The 25,243-nt window shown below is 45.8% G+C and overlaps 1 protein-coding gene and 1 long non-coding RNA gene across 2 annotated transcripts; one reads left to right on the top strand and one right to left on the bottom strand.

The window, feature by feature from the left end:
* Nucleotides 1–8,889: 8,889 nt before the first annotated feature.
* Nucleotides 8,890–12,969, top strand: LOC121839385. The gene is made up of 3 exons (XR_006078918.1): nt 8,890–9,074; nt 12,290–12,458; nt 12,642–12,969. It is a non-coding gene; the product is annotated as an uncharacterized LOC121839385 (long non-coding RNA).
* On the bottom strand, nt 10,226–24,409 carry LOC112215042. The gene is made up of 5 exons (XM_042298074.1): nt 23,600–24,409; nt 13,370–13,561; nt 12,964–13,120; nt 12,266–12,448; nt 10,226–12,113 (listed from the first exon to the last, which is right to left on the bottom strand). Exons 1-5 carry the CDS (start codon nt 23,928–23,930, stop codon nt 11,837–11,839), a joined length of 1,140 nt encoding a protein of 379 aa, XP_042154008.1. The 5' UTR covers nt 23,931–24,409; the 3' UTR covers nt 10,226–11,836.
* Between the last annotated feature and the right edge of the window lie 834 nt (nt 24,410–25,243).

The raw sequence follows: 25,243 nt of genomic DNA, 5'->3' as shown, positions 1-25,243 counted from the left end.
CCAGATAGCTTCTGCCTGTGTGTGTGTGTGTGTGTGTGTGTGTGTGTGTGTGTGTGTGTGTGTGTGTGTGTGTGTGCGTGTGCCTAAGCATCGCACTTTCACTGATACGTAAACCCCTAACCCTCCGAGCCCTTACACAGGGCATAGACAGAGAGACTAACTCTATGTTAGCAAACATACTGTCTGTCAATGCTATAGGGGTTCAGAAGTTTACAGCAGAGGAATGTGAGGATTTGATGGGGCAGAAAGGCTGAAGAATGACAGACAGAGCAGCACTGTAATGGAAAACTGTCATTTATATGGTAATTTGGGCTTTTATCATCAGTAAAATATAAATGATGGTGCATTGCAGGGAAAGAATTGCTGTATTTCGAATGGTACTGTAATTCCACTGTAATTCCACCCCACAGAATACAGAGATCCAAAAAACCTTTGAACACTAATGGGTGCATAGTATGTTTGTTTCTGGCCCATTAACATATTTTGAGGCGTGGCTTGTAAGAGGCTACATTTGTATCAATTTAACTAGTATCTGGTTATAGTGCCCCTACAATTTAAAATACGGAGCAGATTGGAGTGGCAGCAAGGCTTAAACCTTAAAGTTAACAAGAGCTGGTGTAACTGAGTCAGGTTTGTGGGCCTCCTTGCTCGCACACGCTTTTTCAATTCAACCCAAACTGGACAAACAACAGACCAACAAGAATCCAGACCAGAAGACCACCCCAGAAACTAAACCCCGACGCTAGCCAGCTCAACACCCCCCAAGTGCATTACTTACTCTGATCGCTCCTCCCTACCCCTCACTGTCCCTGATTCCCCACTCGCACCACCAACAGCCCCTGACCCCCCTACCATACCCCAACAGTCCTTGACTCCTCCCCCCTGCTCCTTAGCAACCCAGATCCACACTCCTTAGCCCTCCTGGCCCATGATCCCACACAACAGCAAACCAGCCAGCCTTAGTCTAGACCCCTCTGACCCCCCGAACTGCCTTCACCCCTCCCAGCATTCCCCATTCCATCACCAAGACAGTATAGGATTTCACCAGGGAGTCATTGGGGAGGCATGTTAAGACCAGTAAACAGCCAAGAACCACCCAACACAATTTACCCGCTAGAGGCTCTCATCCAAATCTGTAACGACATGGCCAACACCACACCTGGCCCTCCCCCCAATAACCCATCATCATGACCCTGACAACACACACCGAACAGAAGGCTTTTCCCCAGACGGCTGTTCATGGTTGCCTCCCCACTAGGGAATCCATCTACAGACGGCACAAGGTACATACAGAGAGCTTCCCCCACGGAGGCACTCACACTGAACACACCTACCAACTGTGTGTGAGTGCTCCGTGGCCAGCTGGGTCTGGGCCCTGTTTGCTACCTCCGTATTCCAGCGTCCAAACTTGCCGCCGCATCACTCCTTCTCCAACACCAGCCCAGGCCTATGGACATAGTTCCTGGTTCCTGTTTTGTTCTGGTCCCCAGCACCAAACCCAGCATGACTTCCAGTCCCGGCCCCAACAGCAGTACCAACCCAGGTTTTCCTGGTCCAAGCCACAACAGCACCAACCCTGGACACAGCACCGAACAACCACAACTGCCATCCCTTTCAGCAACTGCCAGCCCAAACCCCACTGCTTTCACTCCACCAACACAAAGACACATTGTGACTGAATGAGTAGACTGATATTGTCACGACTTCCTCCGAAGTCGGCCCCTCTCCTTGTTCGGGTGGCGTTCGGCGGTCGACGTCACCGGCTTTCTAGTCACCACCGATCCATGTTTCATTTTCGTTTTGTTTTGTCTGTATTACACACACCTGGTTTCAATTCCCATATCATGTTGCTTATCTAACCCTCTGGCATACATTTCTTTTCTGTCCGTGATTGTTGGTGTCTTAGTGGATGTTGAAGGTGTTAGTTTGTATGTATTTCCCTATTTGGAATATTGCTTGAATTTTTTTGTGAGTAAACTTGCTTGCTCCTCATGTTGTCTTTACTTCCCTCTACAGATCCCATCCCAGCCCCATATTCTGGTTCCTGTTTCTCCCAGGTCCACAGCACCAGACTCAGCACAAGCCCCTGGCTTTCCAGCCCTGGTACCAGCAACATTTCCAACCCGGCATCAACACCAGCCCAGGTTTTCCCGGTCCCAGCACAAACCCTTGGACACAGCACCGACCAACCACAACTGCCACCTTCAACCAGCAACCGCCAGCTCAGGCGCCACCCCTTTCCCTCCCCGAACACAAATACACCGTCAACCACTCCACCAGACCAACCATGACTGACTGACTGTGACTGACAAATTGACAGACTGTAATTTATGCGAATGCATTCGAGCTTTTTGGTAATTGTTTGTTTTTCATCAAATCACATTTTATTGGTCACATGCACATATTTAGCAGATGTTATTACGGGTATAGCGACATGCTTGTGTTCCTAGCTCCAACAGTGCAGCTGTCTCTAACAATATACAAATCTAAAAGTAAAAGAATGGAATTAAGAAATATATAAATATTAGGATGAGCAATGTCAGAGTGGCATTGACCAAAATACAGTAGAATACAGCATATACATATGAAATGAGTAAAACAGTATGTAAACATTATTAAAGTGACCAGTGATTCCATGTCTATGTTCATAGGGCAGCAGCCACTAAGGTGCAGGGTTGAGTAATCGTGTGGTAAACGGCTAGTGATGGCTATTTAACAGTCTGATGGCCTTGAGATAGAAGCTGTGTTTTAGTCTCTCGGTCCCAGCTTTGATGCACCTGTACTGACCTCGCCTTCTGGATGATAGCGGGGTGAACAGGCTGTGGCTCGGGTGGTTGATGATCTTCTTGGCCTTCCTGTGACATCGGGTGCTGTAGGTGTTCTGGAGGGCAGGCAGTGTGGCCCCAGTGATGTGTTGGGCAGACTACACCACCCTCTGGAGAGCCCTGAAATTGCAGGCAGTGTTTCACCTTCTTCACCACACTGTCTGTGTGGGTGGACTATTTCAGATTGTCAGTGATGTGTACGCTGAGGAACTTGAAGCTTTTCAACATCTCCACTACGGTCCCGTCGATGTGGATAGGAGCGTGCTCCCTTTGCTGTCTCCTGAAGTCCACAATCAGCTCCTTTGTTTTGTTGAGGGAGAGGTTATTTTCCTGGCACCACACTCCCAGGGCCCTCACCTCCTTTCTGTAGGCTGTCTCGTCATTGTTGACAATCAGGCCTACTACTGTTGTGTCATCTAGAAACGTGATGATTGAGTTGGAGGTGTACATGGCCACGCAGTCATGGGTGAACAGGGAGTACAGGACGCGGCTGAGCACGCACCCTTGTGGGGTCCCTGTGTTGAGGATCAGTAGAGCGGAGGTGTTGTTTCCTACCTACAACACCTGGGTGTGGCTTGCAGGAAGTCCAGGACCCAGTTGCATAGACCTAGGGCCCCGAGCTTAATGATGAGCTTGGACTGTCCTATAGTCAATGAACAGCATTCTTAAATAGGTATTCCTCCCGTCCAGATGGGATAGGGCAGTGTGCAGTGTGATGGCAATTTCGTCATCTGTGGATGGAGCCGGTACGCATATTGTAGTGGGTCTCGGGTGTCGGGTGAGGTGGAGGTGATGACGACAGAAGTGAGTTATCACCTCCAAGTGAGCTACAGTGCGTTAGTAATTTAGTTCAGTTACTTTTGCTTTCTTGGGTACAGGAACAATGGTAGACATCTTGAAGAAAGTGGGGACAGCAGACTGGGACAGGGTTTACGGACATTGAATAAGTCCTTGAATACTCCAGCCATGGTGGTCTGCACATGCTCTGAGGATGCTCTGAGGATGTGGCTAGGGAGGCCATCTGGGCCGGCAGCCTTGCGAGGGTTAACATGCTTATATGTCTTACTCACCTCGACCACAGAGAACGAGAGCCCACAGTCCTTGAGAGCGGTCCGCGTCGGTGGCACTGTCTAATCCCCAAAGCGGGCGAAGGAAGTGTTTTGCAAGAAGTCGGTGTGTGCGACGTGGCTGGTTTTCCCTTTGTTGTCTGTGATTGTCTGTAGACCGTGACACATACTCGTGTCTGAGTCGTTGAATTGCGACTCCACTTTGTCTCTGTACTGACATTTTGCCTGTTTGATTGCTTTACGGAGGGAATAATTACACTGTTTGTATTCAACCATATTCCCAGTCACCTTGCTGGGGTTAAATGCGTTGGTTCACGCTTTCAGTTTTGCACGATTTGATTAACTTAAGTTGTATTGACTTTTTATTGTTTGGAATTGTACATTTTTAAAGATTTACTCAATTTGATTTGAAATATTTACATGTAATGAATTATGGAAAAAACTAATAAATGTACCTTAAACCTTAAAGTTGAGCATTTTGCCATGTCCTTTTGGTCTGTTTTGCCCTGTATCAGTGGTGTAATCTTATAGATGATTTGGATATGAAGCGTGAAAATGCTAATATAGGTACCATTGACTTGCGTTGGATTTGTGCCACAAATGCTAAAAGGTTAGCGTTTGAAACAGTGGCCAGGTAAATAAAACCAAAGCATGGATTACTGTCTTACCTTGGGAGATTCTCAATTGGGCTAGTCTGTCCTCTTCTGGACTCCTCCGTCCTCTCCTCCGTAAAATGATAAGTGGTCGAGTGATCGAGGAGTGTCAATTCGTTAGTTGGCAAACAAAGGAGTCTGCTGCCCTCCTCGATTATCTACTTCGACAGAGGATGCACAAGAGTATCCTTGCGGCAGGTCGTGCAGAAGTGTTTGTATAAACCGCCCCACCCCCTTTGATCAGCTGTTTTCTCGAATGAGAAAAGCATGCAAACATTAAAAAACGATACGCTACTTACCCTTTTATCTATAAAATCAACTAGGTCAATTAGTTATCACTTTACACATTTATTTTGGGATTCCAGCCGTGTAAACATAATTTGCCTCATATCACGCGAGTGGAGAAGAGGTCTCATTTTAAATAAGCGCATTTGTTTCCACATTTCTGCTCCTCCCCTCCGCTACTTGATTACCTTTGACCTTTTTCAATAAGAGGCGAGGAGAGGAGAGGATGTAGGAGAGGAGGCTAGCAAACAAATTGAGATTCTCCCCATATCCATAATCTGCTTACAGGGTAAGGAAACCAGTAAAGTGCAAGGTATTCGGACCCCTTGACATTTTCCACATTTTGTTACGCTACAGCCTTATTCTAAAACGGATTAAATAAAAAAATGTTACTCATCAATCTACACACAGTACCCCATAATGACAACGCTAAAACAGGTTTAGACATTTTTGCACATTTGTTAAAAATAAAACAGAAAAACTTAAGTATTCAGACCCTTTGCTATGGGACTAGAAATTGAGCTCAGGTGCATCCTGCTTCCATTGATCATCCTTGAGATATTTCTACAACTCCATTGGAGTCTACCTGTAATAAATTAAATTGATTGAACATGATTTGAAGATCGCAGATCTGGGTAAGGGTACCAAAACTGTCTGCAACTTTGAAGGTCACCAACAACACAGTGACCTCCCTCATTCTTAAATGGAATAAGTTTAGATCACCAAGACTCTTCCTAGAGCTGGCCGCCCGGCCAAACTGAGCAATCGGGGGTCACTCTGACAGAGCTCCAGAGTTCCTCTGTGGAGATGGGATAACCATTTCTGCAGTGCTCCACCAATCAGGCCTTTATGGTAGAGGGCCAAGCGGAAGCCACCTCTTAGTAAAAGGCACATGACAGCCTGCTTGGAGTTTGCCAAAAGTCACCTAAAGGACTCTCAGACCATGAGAAACAAGATTTGGGCCTGACTTGGCCTGAATGCCAAGCGTCGCACCTGGAGGAAACCTGCCACCATCCCTACGGTGAAGCATGGTGGCGGCAGCATCATGCTGTGGGGATGTTTTTCAGCAACAGGTACTGGGAGACTAGTCAGGATCGATGGAAAGATGAACTGAGCAAAGTGAAAACCAGCTCCAGAGCACTCAGGACATCAGACTGGGGCGAAGGTTCACCTTCCAATAGGACAATAGGACAACGACCCGAGCAACACAGCCAAGACAACACAGGAGTGGCTTCGGGACAAGTCTCTGAATGTCCTTGAGTGGCCCAGCCAGAGCCCTGACTTGAACCAATCAAACATCTCTGGAGAGACCTGAAAATAGCTGTGCAGCGACGGTGCCCTTCCAACCTGACAAAGCTTGAGAGGATCTGCAGAGAAGAATGGGAGAAACTCTGCAAATAAAGATGTGCCAAGCTTGTAGCGTCATACCCAAGAAGACTCAAGGCTTTAGTCAATGCCAAAGGTGCTTCAACGAAGTACTGAGTAAAGTGTCTGAATACTTATGTAAATGTAATATTTCAGTTATTTTTTATAACTTTTTTTTGCAAAAATGCCTAAAAACCTATTTTTGCTTTGTCATTATTGGTTACTGTGTGTAGATTGATGAGAAGGAAAAAAACAACTTAATCCAGTTTATTTCCTTTTCTATGCCTTAAACATTGAGGGGGGGGGATTCTTCACACATTATTCACACTGATAATATCAGGATGTATGACGATAAACCTAACAACTTAAATTACTAATTTCTCTGAACAGGGGAAAACAAACATCAAATTCACTGAGAATATAATACATAGTATGAAGAAACATTACTCTGAGCCGCAGCTCCATACTACTTTACATAGAGAACTGATACTGTTTACTGGTTGTTGTAGAGTAATTGGTGTGGTGGGTCAGTGGGGCGTTTTAGAATTTTTTTTTTGGGGGGGGGGTGGTTGTTGTTCGGTAAAGTTTGGTCCAAATGGGATGTTTGATACTATATTTATTGAGTATTATATGAATGCTATAACTGAAAATGACCAATTTGGGTGCAATCCAATCGTTTAGCCCTTCACACTCGTACCCGTATACTGTATGGGTTGAAAATGGCAGATTTGGGTACTAATAAGCGCCTGAATTGGAACGTTGTGGCTGTTCAGTAACACGATATACATGACGTCAGAGTTCTGGCTCTGCGCTTCACAGCGCTGTGTGCGTTTTGACTGACAGACGTTCTGAACTTGAGCACCGTGCGCGACAAGAAGTTGCCCCCATCCCTCTCTGCAAAACGTTTGTTGTCTGAGCGAGGGAAAAGCAGTAAATTGGGAGGACTCGATGTATTTTGAAAGATGAGACGTTGAGGATTATAATAAATACCGCTTTGATGTCATACAAGCAAGCCAAAACCCTGTGAGTCCAAATGTCATATACAAAGTCAGCAGTTATGATCAATGTGTTTGACGTACAGTTACAATTTGACATGTCATTGCCCGGGTTGTTCTGAACAGAATGAGCCTGTGTTTGTTTATTGTGAAGAAAATGTGCTGCGGTTACACACCTGAATGCACTCAGGACTCCTTTCTATGCTCAGCAAAATTAACCGTCTGATTTTCGGGAATTGCCTTGTGAAAGCTTCAGATCATATTTTATAACTGAGCTAGTCATGTTGGCGACAGAACAAAGCTTTCGAATCACGGCCAACATTTTTGAATGAGGTAAACGGCAGCGATAATTGTGCACTGGCGGGGTTGTGTTCCAAACAAAACAACTACAAGTGTGCTTGCTCTAGTTCCTCAACGGCACAGCAAGGAGAGTTCGGAAAAAGTACCTTCAATTTGAAGACTGTGCACACATTGGAGAGGTGTGTGATCACTTGGAGACACCAGTTAGTCCTCTCACTCAAACCCTTACCATTTTCTTGTCTTATGTTGCACCTACCCCACATTTCCCAGGAATAGTTGTACGTCTTATGTTCGTCAACTAGCACCACACAATCACAGTAGTCTAGAACCTGAGAGTCACAGTACACCCTTTAGTAATCTATAGCCTACTACAGAGCCAAGCATATCAATCTGGGAAAGGTAAAACCATAGAAGTAGAATCTATTTAGAAACTATTTCTATGGTAAAACAAGCACGTAGTGTGATCGTCACGAGTTAAACCTTAAAAACCTGCTAGAAAAGAGTTAGTGCCCAACTAAGTGCCAGGTGACGCAGAGACTGGGACGGTAGACAGACAGACCTTAGATGCAGACAGAACCTTCCAACCCTTCAGCTGCAGCCACAGCAGAGCAGCGTTGGCTAGAACACCAGTCAACATGATGACGATCTCAACATGTTCTTTGAGGTCATAAAACTGTCATTCCTTCCGGATCCTATCCAGTCCACTTTGACATTCCTCCACGGTTGTAGTTGAGATAGCTGGAGTAGTAGAAGAGTTTAGGATAGTTTGCCAGGACGAGAACATGACTGTAGCTTCAAGCGTCATGATGCCAATTCTCCTGCTCTCAATGGCTGAACACCTCTCAGTAGTTTAGAGTCTCTCTGTCTCTCTGTCTCTCTCTCTCTCTCTCTCTCTCTCTCTCTCTCTCTCTCTCTCTCTCTCTCTCTCTCTCTCTCTCTCTCTCTCTCTCTCTCAGCTGACAAGGTAAAAATCTGTCATCCTGCCCCTAAGCAAGGCAGTTAACCCACTGTTCCCTGGGCGCCGATGTCGATTAAGGCATCCCCCCGCACCTCTCTGATTCAGAGGGGTTGGGTTAAATGCCGAAGACACATTTCAGTTGAATGCATTCAGTTGTAGAAATGACTAGGTATCCCCTTTCCCTTTCTCTCTCTCTCTCTCTCTCTCTCTCTTATTCTCTCTCTCTCTCTCTTATTCTCTCTCTCTCTCTCTCTCTTATTCTCTCGCTCTCTTATTCTCTCTCTCTCTTATTCTCTCTCTCTCTCTCTTATTCTCTCTCTCTCTCTCTTATTCTCTCTCTCTCTTATTCTCTCTCTCTCTCTCTCTCTCTCTTATTCTCTCTGTTATTCTCTCTCTCTCACTCTCTCTCCTTCCTCTACCCCCCTCCCCAACCATTTCATCTCCAAAGGGAACTATTTGTTTTTCAAAATTGCATCAGCATGTCTTATGTTGTTGTTGTTAACGTGCCTTGAGATTGTAATGAAACAACAAAAGTTGAATAAACAATGATTATCTCCTCAGTACTGCAGAGGCCTCCCAGGTCTATCACTCTATCGCTCCTCTCTACCACTGGACAAAATTCTAAGGTGTGTATAGCCTAATGTATCTCCTGAGCAACACACACACACACACACACACACACACACACACACACACACACACACACACACACACACATATACACATAACCCCCCCCACACACACACACACACACACACACATATACACATAACCCCCCCACACACACACACACATATACACATAACCCCCCACACACACACACACACACACATATACACATAACCCCCCACACACACACACACACACAAGCACGCACACATACACACACACACACACACACACACAAACATTAGTGGTGATTGGCAGAAACCAAATGAGCAGGTTTGGGATTTTTCCATGCTTCAATGCAAATAGTAAACCAAACTCTGTCCTGTCGTTAAGGCTAGCATCTACATGTGCCTACCAAATCAGCTACCGTAGCCAGACAGAGATGTAGCTTCATCCAGCATAGTTTTTTTGATTGTTGTAATATCTATGTTTATAATCTCCCTTAGTCTTTATTGACCTATTGATGGATATAGCTACTGTTCACATTTCACCCATCACTAATACAGGATGTTGTCCAGAACATCGTTTCTCAAACTCGGTCCCGGGGACCCCAACGGGTGCACGTTTTGTTTTCTTGGCCAAACACTACACAGCTGGTTCATGTAATCAATTCATCATCGAGCTTTGATTGTTTGAATCAGCTGTGCGTAGTGCTAGGGCAAAAACCAAAACGTGCACACTTTGGGGTCCCCGGGACAGAGTGAAACGCTGGTTCAGAGCATGTCAGCGTTTTCTATGGTACTGATCTGCTGTGAAAGGTCTCCCCTTGCTGGATAGTGCAGAAATGACAGATGATGGATAAGGCACATGGCTATGGAAATAGGGGTGATGTAGAGACAAAAATATTCTCAGAACACTACATTCAACTAAACAGAAATCTATTTAATCAGTTTTCAGGTAGAAACCATTTTTCATACAAACATATTGCGGGAATAATCAGTGCAAGGTTCTTGGAATTGCTATTGCCAGCCCGTCAGTAAAATCCATAAAGTGCAGGTTAGTTGGTGTGACTGTTCCACCACCGTAGAAAAACACACGACAAAGACCTCAACAACAGGTAAGGAGCTCTACAAATTTTTTGTCCAAAGCTTTAGAACAAAACGGGGGGGAATAATGGGTGAACTTTGCTGAAATGCCTTCTGATATCATTAAAAGGTCCTGAAGAGTCATTCTGATTCCCATGTAAAATAGCCTTTTGAGTGACAAAAATATCAGCCATTATATTATTTTGGGATATAAATGCTAAACATTTTAGAAAATTACTTTTTCTCTCATGGCTAACTACCAGGAAGTTTGAAAAGACAGGCTGAGTGGGCGGGGAGCTGATATTCATCAACTCGCCTTTGAACGAGAGCTCTTTTAAATGCCTATGTCAAGAAACTTGGATGCAATGAGGAGTATTACACTAAAATCCTCTCAAGCTAATTTGGTGCTACACAAAGCTACTCAAACAAACATTGAAATCGCATCAGTGATATACATCTTTTTTTTTAATATACATACGTTTGGCATGTTTCCGGTGTTGCGGTTCACAGCAGCACCGAAGGATGTGTTAACCTGACAACTGTGTCAGGGTTCTGAACGACCCGTCCCCCCTTTAGTTCCACGCTGGCTGAAGACCTAGCTAGCCAGTGACTAGGTAACACCAGTAGTTATCTAGCTCTATAAACCACGCCCCCCTCTGCAAACACGCTTTCTCCGGTGTTGGTTACAAGGCAGTACTTATTTTAAATTAGGTAAGAGAATATTGTGTTACCATTGGTGTGTTAAAACGAGAGCATTAGGGTGATGTCACCCTATCCCCTTAATAATCCTGCTTCCTGAATCCAAGTGTTTGATACCGGGGGTGGGGACCAGTAACTTTATGATCAAACTTTAGAAGTGTAGAAGAAACAGTCATTTTTCATACTTGGGTCATCATACTTTCATCCAAATATCATCCAAATTCATGAAAAGCGTGATTTTGACTGTTCGTGACCTTTAAGAATAATATATTATACACCCATACATGGTATTGGGGATGATTTCTGCATCAACTTTACTCAGCTAAGTCCATTCTCTTCTTTGGTCGGTGGCGAGACTTGGTGACCACCGCCAAACAACATCTCACAGTCTTCAGTCAGGGACATCAACAAGTGAACTTCAGCTAAGTGTGTCCTGATAGGCCCGGTCTGACAGTGACTTCGACCAATCAGAAGACTAATAGGAAGAATGATCTTGTGAAAATGGAGGACACCACAAAAGTACCAAAAGTCGACAGGAGACAGAGAGAGGATGGTAGAGATAGAAAACCCTTCTCTGCCATGTAGAGACACACTAGAAACAGCAGAAAGGGCTTCCCCACTGAGAGAAGAGGCGAGGAGTCAGAAAGTGCTGGAAAAGACCCTCTTGTCTGTCTGTCTGTCTGTCTGTCTGTCTGTCAGTTCATATCATACAGTATGTACAGTAGCACGTGTCCCATCCATCTATCCTTGCAGTAGTAGAAGCATCTATAGCATCTATAGTAGAAGCATAGATAGGGGTCTGAGGGCTGTTCTCAAATCACAAATAACACCTTATTCCCTATGTATTACGCTACCTCTGACCAAAACGTGTATGTTAACTGCATAGGGCTCTGCTCAAAAGTAGCACACTTATTAGGGAATAGTGTGTCATTTGATCCTTCCTCCTTGACCCTTGACCTACAGAGAGGGAGAGAGAGAGAGGGGACAGTGACAGTTCAATGGGGCTGCATTTGCCATGGAACTCGCTGGGGGGTGGAGTTGTGGATGGGATACTGCGGGGTAGGGTATGGGGGCATGTGGTGTGGCTGTGTGGGAGCACATCCAGAGTTGGAGGCAGAGTTGGAGGGCATATTGTGGAGGTAGACAGGGGCTGTAGGGGCAGTCGGGGCGGTGGGGGTGGGGACTCTCTGGAGCACCACGTGGGGGTAGATGATCTGACTCTCCGTCCTGAACAGACCAGGAAGGGTGGCCTTCAGTAGGCTCTCCTGACTCCTAGAGAGAGAGAGCGAGAGACCTTAGAATCAGTGGAAACAACACATCTCTACAAACCAATGTATTAGGCATACAGTGGGTGCATACAGTAGCAGGTTCCAATTGATATTTACAACATGTTTCGGTTCATACAGTAGATCTCAGGTTCTCACCTCTGGTATCCGCGGTTGTCGAAGCCGGCCATGCCCCCTAGGTAGACCGGGCTCTCTGCAGCCAGCCGGAGGTCCGGCCGCTGGGACAGGTGGAAGATCTTAGGAGGGGGGAACGTGTCCCAATCCCCCTCCTCTCTCTCCAGCCAGCACTCACTACGCCGAGAAGACCGCGTGTCTCTACGCCTGGAGAGAGGTAATTATCATCATCTCCATCAATATCACCTCTGTCTCCTCTTTCCGGTAAAGGTTTGAAGTATGCGTGTCTGTATGATTTTGATATGTTTTCTTATATACCAAATATGCCAGATGTTGTTGTTGTGTAGGAAGGCCAGAGGGAGGTGTTCATTTTGGAAGTGTGTTGCTCTTTTGACTACAGCATGGAGCAGGCATTTGCTGCCAAGTTGCTGAAATACCAGACCCCTGTGTCACGCCTGAACAGCCTTGGTTATCAGTGAAAACTTGTAGTGCTGATATTTGGGGGTCTCGGCCAGGTTGACAGTACATGCGTTCAGATTGCAGGCCTGCATCGCACAAAGGCAAAGCATCTGGCGAGGTCCTGCTCTGTGCCAGCGGTCATGGGCAGCCTTGCTGTATGGATAAGAAGACTGCTATCTAATTTGTGGATTAAAATAAAGCATTTCAAATGTGTGTGTGCACTTGCCTGCGTCTGTGAATGCGTGTGGGTCTGCGCAGTGTACCTGATCCTGCCGTCCCTCCTGGAGCCCCTGTCCTTCCCAGTGCGTTCCTGCAGACAGCAGATGATGAAGGAGAGAGACATTGCCAGGATGACGATGCCACTGACCACCGAGGCCAGCACGGCCACGCGCAGACCCCGGTCCTCTGGCCTCGGGATGGCTGAAGGGGAAGGCAGATCAAGGGATAGCCAAATTACTTTCACGTATCATGTCGCTTCAGATATATTTCTGAATATCTGTGATTACTGCAGGGGTGGGAGCTAGGAAAGAAGGGTAGGAGAAATGTGTAGCAGCTAGGAGAAGGGAGTTAGGGAAGGAGGGTATGAGCTGGGAGAAATGGGCACAGAATAGGAGAAGAGGCTTGGAGCTAAAGGGCTAGCTAGGGATTGGACCAGCTGTGATGTCTCACCCTCACAGACTGGCAGGAAGTTGCTCCACTGGGGTTTGCCTGCCCGGACGCTGCAGGAGATCTTATCACTGCCCACCAGCTGGTAGCCCTCCCTGCACCAGAAGGCCAGCACTGTACCCACCGACACCCCCGTCCCACGCTCTACATAGAACGACCCCCGCCTCGGGGGAAGCACGGACACACACAACAGACCTGGGGAGAGCGGGAGACGGACACTGAAGATGAGAATTACAAAAGCAGAACAAGAGGGGTTTAGAATATATGTATAATATTAATTTATTACTAATATTCATATCTAGCATAAGGTATAAACTCTCGAGAGGCGTTAAATCTGAAGCTCTCAGAGGACATTTAGCACCATTTAATTAGCTGTTTATAGAAAGAGGGCAGAGAGAGAAAGAAATTGAGGAAAATATATGTTTCAAGGAGAACAAGGTTGGGCCTATTGTGCGCCGCGCTATGGGACTCCCAATCACGGCCGGTTGTGATACAGCCTGGAATCAAACCAGGGTCTATAGTGACGCCTCCAGCACTGAGATGCAGTGCCTTAGACAGCTCCACCACTCGGGAGCCCCTTAAGTATCAGAATGGGTGATTAATAATAAACTGGTCTTAAATACATCTAAAACTAAAAGCATTGTATTTGGTTCAAAACATTCTCTAAGACCTAAACCTCACCTGTAGTTGTACGTAAAAGCGTGTGGCTGTAGAGGCAAGTTGAGGAAGCTCAACTCCTAGGTATAACATTGGATGGTCAATTACAGTATCTGGGTCAAGTCATATTGACAAAGTATCTGGGTCAAGTATCAGTATCTGGGTCAAGTCATATTGACTTTCCAAATGTCCACAAAACAAAATAGGCAAGGTGGGATCTTTTTGTGTCGGTACAATTAATTATGCGAGAAATGGAGTTGAAAATGTCTTTATGCGCAAATATTGATATAATAAGCATCATATCGAAAATGAACTTGGAGTCGTCCTCCCACTACGACTCGGGAAAGCATGCAGTTTATTAGGCTACATATTAAATAAATGATAATGATAAAAGATGAACTTCACAGGTTGGTGAAAGTGCAAGGTGATGAGCGTGATGCTCCTTTCCAATAAATATTGAGGGTCTTATTCTAGTGACATGGTGATCGATGCCTGACTAGGCGATGCATGGTGATCGATGCTTGACCAGGCGATGCATGGTCATCGATGCTTGACTAGGCGATGCATGGTGATCGATGCTTGACTAGGCGATGCATGGTGATCGATGCTTGACTAGGCGATGCATGGTGATCTATGCTTGACTAGGCGATGCATGGTGATCTATGCTTGGCTAGGCGATGCATGGTGATCTATGCTTGACTAGGCGATGCATGGTGATCTATGCTTGACTAGGCGATGCATGGTGATCTATGCTTGGCTAGGCGATGCATGGTGATCTATGCTTGACTAGGCGATGCATGGTGATCTATGCTTGACTAGGCGATGCATGGTGATCTATGCTTGGCTAGGCGATGCATGGTGATCTATGCTTGACTAGGCGATGCATGGTGATCTATGCTTGGCTAGGCGATGCATGGTGATCTATGCTTGACTAGGCGAAGCATGGTGATCTATGCTTGGCTAGGCGATGCATGGTGATCTATGCTTGACTAGGCGATGCATGGTGATCGATGCTTGACTAGGCGATGCATGGTGATCTATGCTTGACTAGGCGATGCATGGTGATCTATGCTTGGCTAGGTGATGCATGGTGATCGATGCTTGACTAGGCGATGCATGGTGATCTATGCTTGGCTAGGCGATGCATGGTGATCTATGCTTGACTAGGTGATGCATGGTGATCGATGCTTGACTAGGCGATGCATGGTGATCTATGCTTGACTAGGCGATGCATGGTGATCTATGCTTGGCTAGGCGATGCATGGTGATCGATGCTTGACTAGGCGATGCATGGTGATCAATGCTTGACTAGGCGATGCATGGTGATCGATGCTTGACTAGGGGATGCATGGTGATCTATGCTTGGCTAGGCGATGCATGGTGATCGATGCTTGACTAGGCGATGCATGGTGATCTATGCTTGACTAGGTGATGCATGGTGATCTATGCTTGGCTAGGCGATGCATGGTGATCGATTCTTGACTAGGCGATGCATGGTGATCGATGCTTGACTAGGCGATGCATGGTGATCTATGCTTGACTAGGCGATGCATGGTGATCTATGCTTGGCTAGGCGATGCATGGTGATCGATGCTTGACTAGGCGATGCATGGTGATCGATGCTTGACTAGGCGATGCATGGTGATCGATGCTTGGCTAGGCGATGCATGGTGATCGATGCTTGGCTAGGCGATGCATGGTGATCGATGCTTGGCTAGGCGATGCATGGTGATCTATGCTTGGCTAGGCGTGCATGGTGATCGATGCTTGGCTAGGCGATGCATGGTGATCGATGCTTGGCTAGGCGATGCATGGTGATCGATGCTTGGCTAGGCGATGCATGGTGATCGATGCTTGGCTAGGCGATGCATGGTGATCGATGCTTGGCTAGGCGATGCATGGTGATCGATGCTTGGCTAGGCGATGCATGGTGATCGATGCTTGACTCGGCAAAGCATGGTGATCGATGCTTGGCTAGGCGATGCATGGTGATCGATGCTTGTCTAGGCGATGCATGGTGATCTATGCTTGGCTAGGCGATGCATGGTGATCGATGCTTGGCTAGGCGATGCATGGTGATCGATGCTTGGCTAGGCGATGCATGGTGATCGATGCTTGGCTAGGCGATGCATGGTGATCGATGCTTGGCTAGGCTATGCATGGTGATCGATGCTTGGCTAGGCTATGCATGGTGATCGATGCTTGGCTAGGCGATGCATGGTGATCGATGCTTGGCTAGGCGATGCATGGTGATCGATGCTTGGCTAGGCGATGCATGGTGATCGATGCTTGGCTAGGCGATGCATGGTGATCGATGCTTGGCTAGGCGATGCATGGTGATCGATGCTTGGCTAGGCGATGCATGGTGATCGATGCTTGGCTAGGCGATGCATGGTGATCGATGCTTGGCTAGGCGATGCATGGTGATCGATGCTTGATCGATGCTTGGCTAGGCGTGCATGGTGATCGATGCTTGGCTAGGCGATGCATGGTGATCGATGCTTGGCTAGGCGATGCATGGTGATCGATGCTTGGCTAGGCGATGCATGGTGATCGATGCTTGGCTAGGCGATGCATGGTGATCGATGCTTGGCTAGGCGATGCATGGTGATCGAAGATTGCCGCTTGACAAATCCAAATAATCTCGCTCTTCTGTCCCTAATAATGTCATAATGCAGTAGGCTAAACCCACACTGTATCTACAAACAGTTGGCTAGAGCGTATATGCCAAGACCAGAGCGGGCACATTTGCTATGTAATGCATGTAACATTTTCTGTTACAAAACCACAAGAGTTTTTATTTGGATCTTTGAACATTTGCAAGAAAATCTGGCGCCAATTGGATGGAAACCTAGCTAGTGTATCAGTGTTTTGCTACTTGTTTTATGTTTGTTTGTGGACCCCAGGAAGAATAGTTGCTGTTTCGTAAAAGAAACTGGGAATCCGAATGAACCAATAAACCAATAAACAACCGATTCAGCAGAGAGCAGTACTGATGCTGAGTTGTTATGTTATTCCTGTCTTGTGATGTTATTAGTGCTCTAAGACCCTGAAACCACGCAGGCGGCTGTCTGCTGATTAGATATGACAAATGGGAGGATTTCTGTTCTGCAGCAGTGCGGGGGTGGGGGGCTGAGAGAGAGAGAGAGAGAGAGAGAGAGAGAGAGAGAGAGAGCTTGCCACGAGGGGATGAAGGATGTTGATACTACTGCACTAGGGCTTTACTCTTGCTCTCTCTTTTCCCACACACACAAACACACACACACACACACACACACTGTATGAAAGCCAAGACAGGCACACATACAAACATGTGAATAACAATATGACAGACATGCATGCAGAGGGTCCACAGCAGTTCATTTCCCTGCTGAGTCCAGCATAGGACTAAATCTGCATCATCATGCAAGTTCTGCTTGCATGTATTCAAGCCCTGATACACACAGACACACACACACACAAAAATATTGCACACATGCACAAACACACCAGCCGAGCTTAGACCTGAGTCATCATAGAGTTTAATCAGGAATGCAGCCCCTAAGCCATATGCCTCCCCTCCCAACACACACACACACACACTTGTGCACACACACACGTGACACACACAGTCTATATTAGTAGGCCTACAGAGCAATGTGTTATTGGGAAAATACCCCTTCCACTTTAATATCTTGTGGAGTGGACTTTGGACTGCCATTAGAGTATTTATATTGTTGTGTTAGACCGCTGGGTTTGGCTACTGGGTGAATGTTGGGTCTGTCTCATTCTGATCAGCTTATCTCCAGTGGGCCACCATTCACAGGGCTTAGCTGGCATGGCAATACTGTGGGCTGCCAGCAACCAACCTGGCAACCTGACTCTCACAACATTGAACAACTGCCCCTTTCTTCTCTCTTCTTGATGTTCCCTCTATCCCTCTCTCTTTGTCTGCCGCAGGGTCCTCACAGATAGGCGCTCAGAATAGTGCCTGATTAAATAAAGATTAGGCCCACCATAAAAGATTCATCCACACACAAAAACACTCATATTCTCTCGCACGCACGCATGCACGCGCACACACACACACACACACACACACAAAACTCACTCTCCACTTGGAGCTGCTTCACTGCTGACAATACAGTACACTCCCTGAGTTGTCCTCCAGCAAGGCAGAGAAGGCCGCTGGACCACCTGGCATGTGACACACCCCAGAGGCCACAACAACCTCTATAATCTAGATATGATCACCTCTCTACCATCTAGCATCATCCCTCCATCTGAATTAGTGTTGCAAAATTCTGGTAACTTTCCCCAAATTCCCAGGTTTTCCAGAAGTCCTGGTCGGAAGATTCCCTAAACAGAAGTGAATAAGCAGTAAATCCAGGATCCTTCAAAAAAGGTTTTCTGGATTTTTGGGGAAAGTTACCGGGATTTCCCACATAAAAAACGACTATAGTATACTATGGTATAAATACTACAGTATTTATTGTAGTGTTTTTACAGACTATAGTATTTACTGTAGTGTTCTTGCAGACATTACTGTAGTATTTTTTTGACAGAGAGATGGAGCTTCAGAGGAAACAACTGAATGGGTTTATAAACCAAGGGAAAGGGGATGTGATTGGGTAATGGAAATAGGAGGAGGTGTGTCTTCTGATTAGCGACTGATTGGGGAATGATGATTGCCATCTGTGAGGAGGGGAGAAGGTGAGAAAAGAAATACACACAGAATACTTGTATCCGTAACAATGCTGCTTCGGCAAAAGCTAATGGGCATCTAAACGAACCAATGAACAAATAAACCAATAGACGAGCGATTCAGCAGAGAGCAGTACTGACGCTGAGTTGTAATGTTACGTTATTTCTGTGTTGTGATGTTTGTTTTGTGGATAATACTGCAGTATTCGATTAGAATGCTACAACATTCTAGAGTAAGTATTACACATGATCGAGGATACTACCGTGTGTAAGTACTTTAGTATTCCATAGTAAACTGAAATATTTTCTTCATGCGGGTTCACAACCCTGAAGCTGAGTGACCCCTATTGACCCTCTAATACACGCAGGGATGGAGGCTGAACCACCTGATTAGCCTGGTGATCTATTGTCTTTTGTTTTACGGACAGTCAGCCTTCCGCTGGACAAACTGCCCTCTTGTTCATTTTTGTATACTCTCTCTCATTTTCTCACCCCTCTATCTCTCTTATTTCTCTCTGTCTGTCAGGGATGTCTCTCTGTAGTAAACCTTCCAACTCCCACACTGACCGACGTCATAGGCTGACTGTGCTCTCTCTCTCTCTCTCTCGCTCCCTCTCTTTCTCTCAACCCTCTCTCCATCAAAGCGTGATGTAGCAGCAGTCTATTCCTGTGGTCTCTCTCTCCGCTACTCTCTGACACGGCCAATGATCTAATCCCCTTAACACTCCCTGTACCGTGAGAGGGGTGAGGTAGGGATAGAGGAATGACAGGGATGAGTGGAAACAAGGTCCTGCCCTCCTTCACCGAAGAACTCTCTATTTCTCCGAGTCCTCGCTGAGTTTTAGATGAGAGCCATCGACGTGTGTATCTCGCTCTCTCTCTCATCTGTTATTTTAAGAACGAATGGAGGGATGAGAGTAGAGATGGTGTTCCAGGTGCTGCACTTTCCCTCTAACTTTTCCCTCTGACAATAACCGACGATAACTTTATCTCGAACTATATTCGTTTTCCCTCTCCCTTCCTCACTCCAACGTTAACTCTCCCTCTCTCTGTTACGGGGTGGACCTGGGCCTTATGAGGCTGGAAGTATTGGTTAAACATAGTAACAGTAACATGAGGACTGGTTGTGTGCCAGCGGAGGCCGCTGGACAGACTGACAGTAGCTAGTGCTCAGCAGTTAGAACGTCTCCATTGTTTTAGCTGTGGAACATGGATCAGGAGAGTCAGTTCAATTAACTCTCTGCTGTCCATTAACCCTCTGGGCGGAACTACACGCTAATGTACTGTCACGACTTCTGCCGAAGTCGATGCCTCTCCTTGTTCGGGCGGCGGTCGACGTCACCGGTCTTCTAGCCATCATTGATCCATTTTTCATTTTCCATTGGTTTTGTCTAGTCTTCCTACACACCTGGTTTCAATCCCATTCATTACCTGTTGTGTATTTAACCCTCTGTTTCCCCTCATGTCTTTGTCAGAGATTGTTTGTTCAGTATTCGTGTTGTTTGTATTGGTGCGCGACGGGTCCTCGTACCCACGTTGTTTTATTGTAGTTATGTTTTTGTAAGTTATTAAACTACTCTATTCCACCAAGTTTGATTCTCCTGCGCCTGACTTCCCTGCCACCTATATACACGACTCTGACATATACAGTATTTTGTAACAAGATACTTTCGAGAGCTTTGTATTTTCAAAATACTTTTCTATAAGAATCATTTAAGCGGTTTATAATTTTGTGGCCCCTTTTCATCCTGCCAGTGGTGTAAAAAGTGCCCAATTGCCATACTTGAGTAAAAGTAAAGATCACCAGTAAAACATTACTTGAGTAAAAGTAAAGATGCCTTAATAGGAAATGACTCAAGTGGAAGTAACCCAGTAAAACATTACTTGAGTATTTGGTTTTAAATATACTTCAGTATCGAAAGTAAATGTAGTAATTGCTCAAATATACTTAAGTATAAATCATTGCAAATTTCTTATTAAGCAAACCAGACGGTACCATTTTCTTTAAGGATAGCCAGGGGTACACTCCAACACTCAGGTAATTGTTTTCTAAAAGCATGTGTGTTAAGCGAGTCTGCCAGATCAGAGGCAGTTGGGATCACCAGGGATGTTCTCTTGATAAGTGAGTGAATTGGACCATTTTCCTGTCCTGCTAAGCATACAAAATTTTCCGAGTACTTTTGGGTGTCAGGGAAATGTATGGAGTAATGGGGGGGTCCATCATTACTTTAACACATGATTGTCAGTCAATACGGAACATTTCAAGAACTTCAAGTGCAGTCGCAAAAACCATCAAGGGCTATGATGAAACTGGCTCTCATGAGGACCACCACAGGAAAGGAAGACCCAGAGTTACCTCTGCTGCAGAGGATAAGTTCATTAGAGTTACCAGCCTCGGGAATTGCAGCCCAAATAAATGCTTCACAGAGTTCAAGTAACAGACACATCTCAACATCAACTGCTCAGAGGAGACTTTGTGAATCAGGCCATCATGATCCAGTTGCTGCAAAGAAACCACTACTAAAGGACACCAATAATTAGAAGAGACTTGCTTGGGCCAAGAAACACGAGCAATGGACATTAGACCGGTGGAATCCAACTTGGAGATTTTTGGTTCCAACCGTCGTGTCTTTGTGAGACGCGGTGTGGGGTAACGGATGATCTCTGCATGTGTATTTCCCACCGTAAAGCATGGAGGAGGAGGTGTTATGGTGTGGGGGTGCTTTGCTGGTGACACTGTCAGTGATTTATTTAGAATTCACACTTAACCAGCATGGCTACCACAGCATTCTGCAGCGATAAGCCATCCCATCTGGTTTGGGCTTAGTGGGACTATAATTTGTTTTTCAACAGGACAATGACCCAACACACCTCCAAGCTGTGTATGGGCTATTTGACCAAGAAGGAGAGTGACTGAGTGCTGCATCAGATGACCTGGCCTCCACAATCCCCCAACCTCAACCAAATTTAGATGGTTTGGGATTAGTCGGACAACAGAGTGAAGGAAAAGCAGTCAACAAGTGCTCAGCATATGTGGGAACTCCTTCAAGACTGTTGGAAAAGCATTCCAGGTGACTACCTCATGAAGCTGGTTGAAAGAATGCCAAGAGTGTGCAAAGCTGACATCAAGGCAGACACTCTTATCACACCATAGCACCATCAGACTCCTGATACCAATGCAGGGTGCAGTGGTGTAAAATACTTAAGTACAAATACTTTAAAGTACTAGTAAGTAGTTTTTTGGGGGTATCTGTACTTTACTACACTAATGGTCAAAATATGTGGCTATTTCAAGAATCGAAAATATAAAATATATTTTGATATGTTTAACACTTTTTTGGTTACTACATGTTTCCATATGTGTTATTTCATAGTTTTGATGTCTTCACTACTATCCTACAATGTAGAAAATAGTAAAAAATAAAGCAAAACCCTTGAATGAGTAGGTGTTCTAAAATTTTTGACCATTGGTGTAGTAAACTAAAATACAGATACCCCAAAAAAACAACTTAGTAGTACTTTAAAGTATTTTACACCACTGCACCCTGCATTGGTATCAGGAGTCTGATGGTGCTACGGTGTGATAAGAGTGCTAAATGAACTAAATATAAATGTCATGAAAAATTGCAAAGCATGCTGAGTATTATTCTAATGAGCTCCCCAAAACAAGGCCAGTGTGCTTTGCAGTTCATTTTGGTATTTACCACATATCACAGTAAGTAAAAATGTTTCTGTAACTGTTACTGAGAATGTTCTTGCTGTTTGTTCTGGCTACTTGCAAATTTACTTTGTATTTTGAAATACAAATATATGTATTTTAAAATACTATACTTGACAAAATACAAGTATTTCATTTTGATAGGTTGATCTTTATGGTAATTTGTAATTATGTTTCGTAATTTTTGCCCATCCCTGTGCCACAACTGCAGTATACAAACTCTCCCCTGCTAGCAAAACAACTAATGGAATGGAAAAGAGAGATAAAACTACAAATCTATCACTTTCATTGACCCCCTAATGGCAATATCAATATGCCATTTACAGAGTGTACTGGTAGGGACCAGGGCAGTCTAGTCACAGGGGAGCTGCTCAGGATTTTGCCTAGAAAGAGTGTGATCTATCAGACAAGGAGAGGAGAGGGCTAAAGGGAATTGTGCTGTTGACCAGCGGGCTCTCAATATAAAATATTTATTCCCACTGGGAGAGAGAGTGAGAGAGAGCTGCTGTTATGAAACCTAACTGTGTGTTTTTTAAACCTTTAAGGAGATTTGCATCATTGCGGTTAGTGGCGGTCCATTGCTGTATGTGTGTATGCACGTGTTTATGCCATGCACGTGCGGGTGGTGGTGGGACTGTGTAATAGTGTGTGAGCACTAGTGTGTGTGTGTGTGTGTGCGTGCGTGTGTGAGAGAGAGAGACAGAGAGAGAGAGAGAGAGAATGGCATGCTCCACTAACTGCTAACTCATGCACACAGCAGCACCATAATGGCATCTTGATGATTTCTCTTTAGGCAGTGCAGCTGAACAGTGGACATAATGAGACATCAGAACCACAGCATCTGAAGCCACAAACCCCCCCCAGGCTCTAATTAGGAAGTCTGAACTGCTTCACATTGGATTCTAATAAAGTTTTTAAAAGCCAATAACACTCGCACACTACTCAAGCTCTCATATGATGACTGATACCGCCATTCTGTGTACAGATAGGCAAATCTTTACAGACATACACATGCGGACAAACAAGCAGGCACACAGGCCTACTTACACAACCATTTCACTTGCACCTGCAAGCATAAACATTGTAGTAGTATACACCACAAACATAACACACGTTTGTATGTAGTATTAGTTTGTAGCAGTATTAGACATCAGTCCAGGAGAACTCGGACTCACCTGTGTGGTTGATGGTAGCTGCCTGTGACTCTAACTCTGTTGGGGACTCAGTCTGTATCTCAGGCTGTGTCTGTAGCTCTGTCTGTGTCTGTGCCACAGTCTGTGCCTCTGTCTGTAGCTCTGGCTGGGTCTGAAACTCTGCAAGTGTCTGTGCCTCTGTCTGGTGGTCTGGCTGTGTCCATACTTCAGTCTGTGTCTCTGTAGCAATGGGAGGATCAGAGGTGGTCTCTTGGAGGAGGGGGCTGACCGACGAGCATGCAGCCAGGGTCAGTGCACACGCCAGGGGCCACATCCGGGCCCACCCACATAGGGGCCTCCCTCCTCTAGACATGGGGACAGGCAGGAGAAGAAGATACCAAGATGTCCTCAGTAGCACTAGATGTCCTTTCTCCGTCACTCTCTCATGGCCAGGCACTCACAGCTGGTCCCTTGCCGTCCCGCCACTCAAGGTGTCCCAGCAAAAGCTGCAGAAACACAGTTGTTCTTCAAATCACTTCCTCTCGCAGTGTCCTGTCCTCTTCCCAGTCCTTGTCTCGTCTCTTCACTCCCTCAGTGGAGACAAAGAGGTCTGTGTGTTGTCCATGTCGCTGGTGCGCCGTGGATCGTAGCCCCTCTGTAATCTGCCTGTCCCTGCAATCTCTGCTCCCTGCTCTCTCTCTCTCTCTTTACTCTCTGCCTCTGTCCCTTCTCTCTATGCCATCCTCTCTGCTTTCCCTCTCTCTCTGCTCCCTGTGATCCCCTGTTCTGACGGCAGCTCTTGCGTAACGTAACCCGCTGTGGAGCGGTAACTCATGCACTCTTAAATCCTGATATTCCTGGTCGCTGCTCCCCCCTCCCTCCCTCTCTCTCTTCCCCCATATCCTCCCACCCTCTCTCTCTTCGTCCCAGGGCTGAGTGAGTGAGTGAGGGAGAGAGAGAGAGAGAGAGAGAGAGAGAGTGAGTGAGAGAGACATGTAGTCCAGTCAGTGAGAGTGTGTTAGTGCCACTGAGGTAGACAGAGAGAGAAAGAGAGATCATGTTTCAAAAGGTAAGTGGATCCATGCAACAACGAAAAAAGAACCGTTTGCAGTATTGAGAACTGCATGAGCAGCCAACAGCATCGGCCAGCATCACCTCTGGGACAAAGCATAGAGCAGGACACTGAGCGCTGCAGTATGCGCATAACATCGATAATGATATGAAAATGATACTGTGCTGTTTCAAGTAAGAACACCCCGTTAAGACGCAAAGTCCCAATTCTCATTTGTAAACGAATCCTAGGGAGATGGGTTTAAGATGAATCTCTTCAGTCAAGGACTCAATCGTGGACACTCTTACTGACAGTTGTGGCTGCTTTGTGTGATGTATTGTTGTCTCTACCTTCTTGTCCTTTGTGCTGTTGTCTCTGCCCAATAATGTTGGTACCGTGTTTTTGTGTTCTGCTGCCATGCTGTGTTGCTACCATGTTGTTGTTACGTTGTGTTGCTACCATGCTGTGTTGTCATGTGTTGCTGCCTTGTGATGCTGTTGTCTTTAGGTCTCTCTTTTATGTAGTGTCGTGTTGTCTCTCTTGTTGTGATGTGTGTTTTGTCCTGTTTTTATATTTGATGATTTATTTCTTTCTTTCTTTTTAATCCCAGGCCCCCGTCCCCTCGGGAGGCCTTT

Source organism: Oncorhynchus tshawytscha, linkage group LG15, assembly GCF_018296145.1.
Source record: "Oncorhynchus tshawytscha isolate Ot180627B linkage group LG15, Otsh_v2.0, whole genome shotgun sequence".
NCBI classification, from domain to species: domain Eukaryota; kingdom Metazoa; phylum Chordata; class Actinopteri; order Salmoniformes; family Salmonidae; genus Oncorhynchus; species Oncorhynchus tshawytscha.
This window is presented reverse-complemented; position numbering and strand designations above follow the sequence as displayed.

Coding starts and splice junctions, on each gene's coding strand:
- LOC112215042 (XM_042298074.1), bottom strand. CDS start 23,930: ATGTCTAGAGGAGGGAGGCCCCTATGTGGGTGGGCCCGGATGTGGCCC. Junction 13,121..13,369: donor CTTCCTGCCAGTCTGTGAGG/GTGAGACATCAC, acceptor CTTCCCCTTCAG/CCATCCCGAGGCCAGAGGAC. Junction 12,114..12,265: donor GACAACCGCGGATACCAGAG/GTGAGAACCTGA, acceptor CTCTCTCTCTAG/GAGTCAGGAGAGCCTACTGA.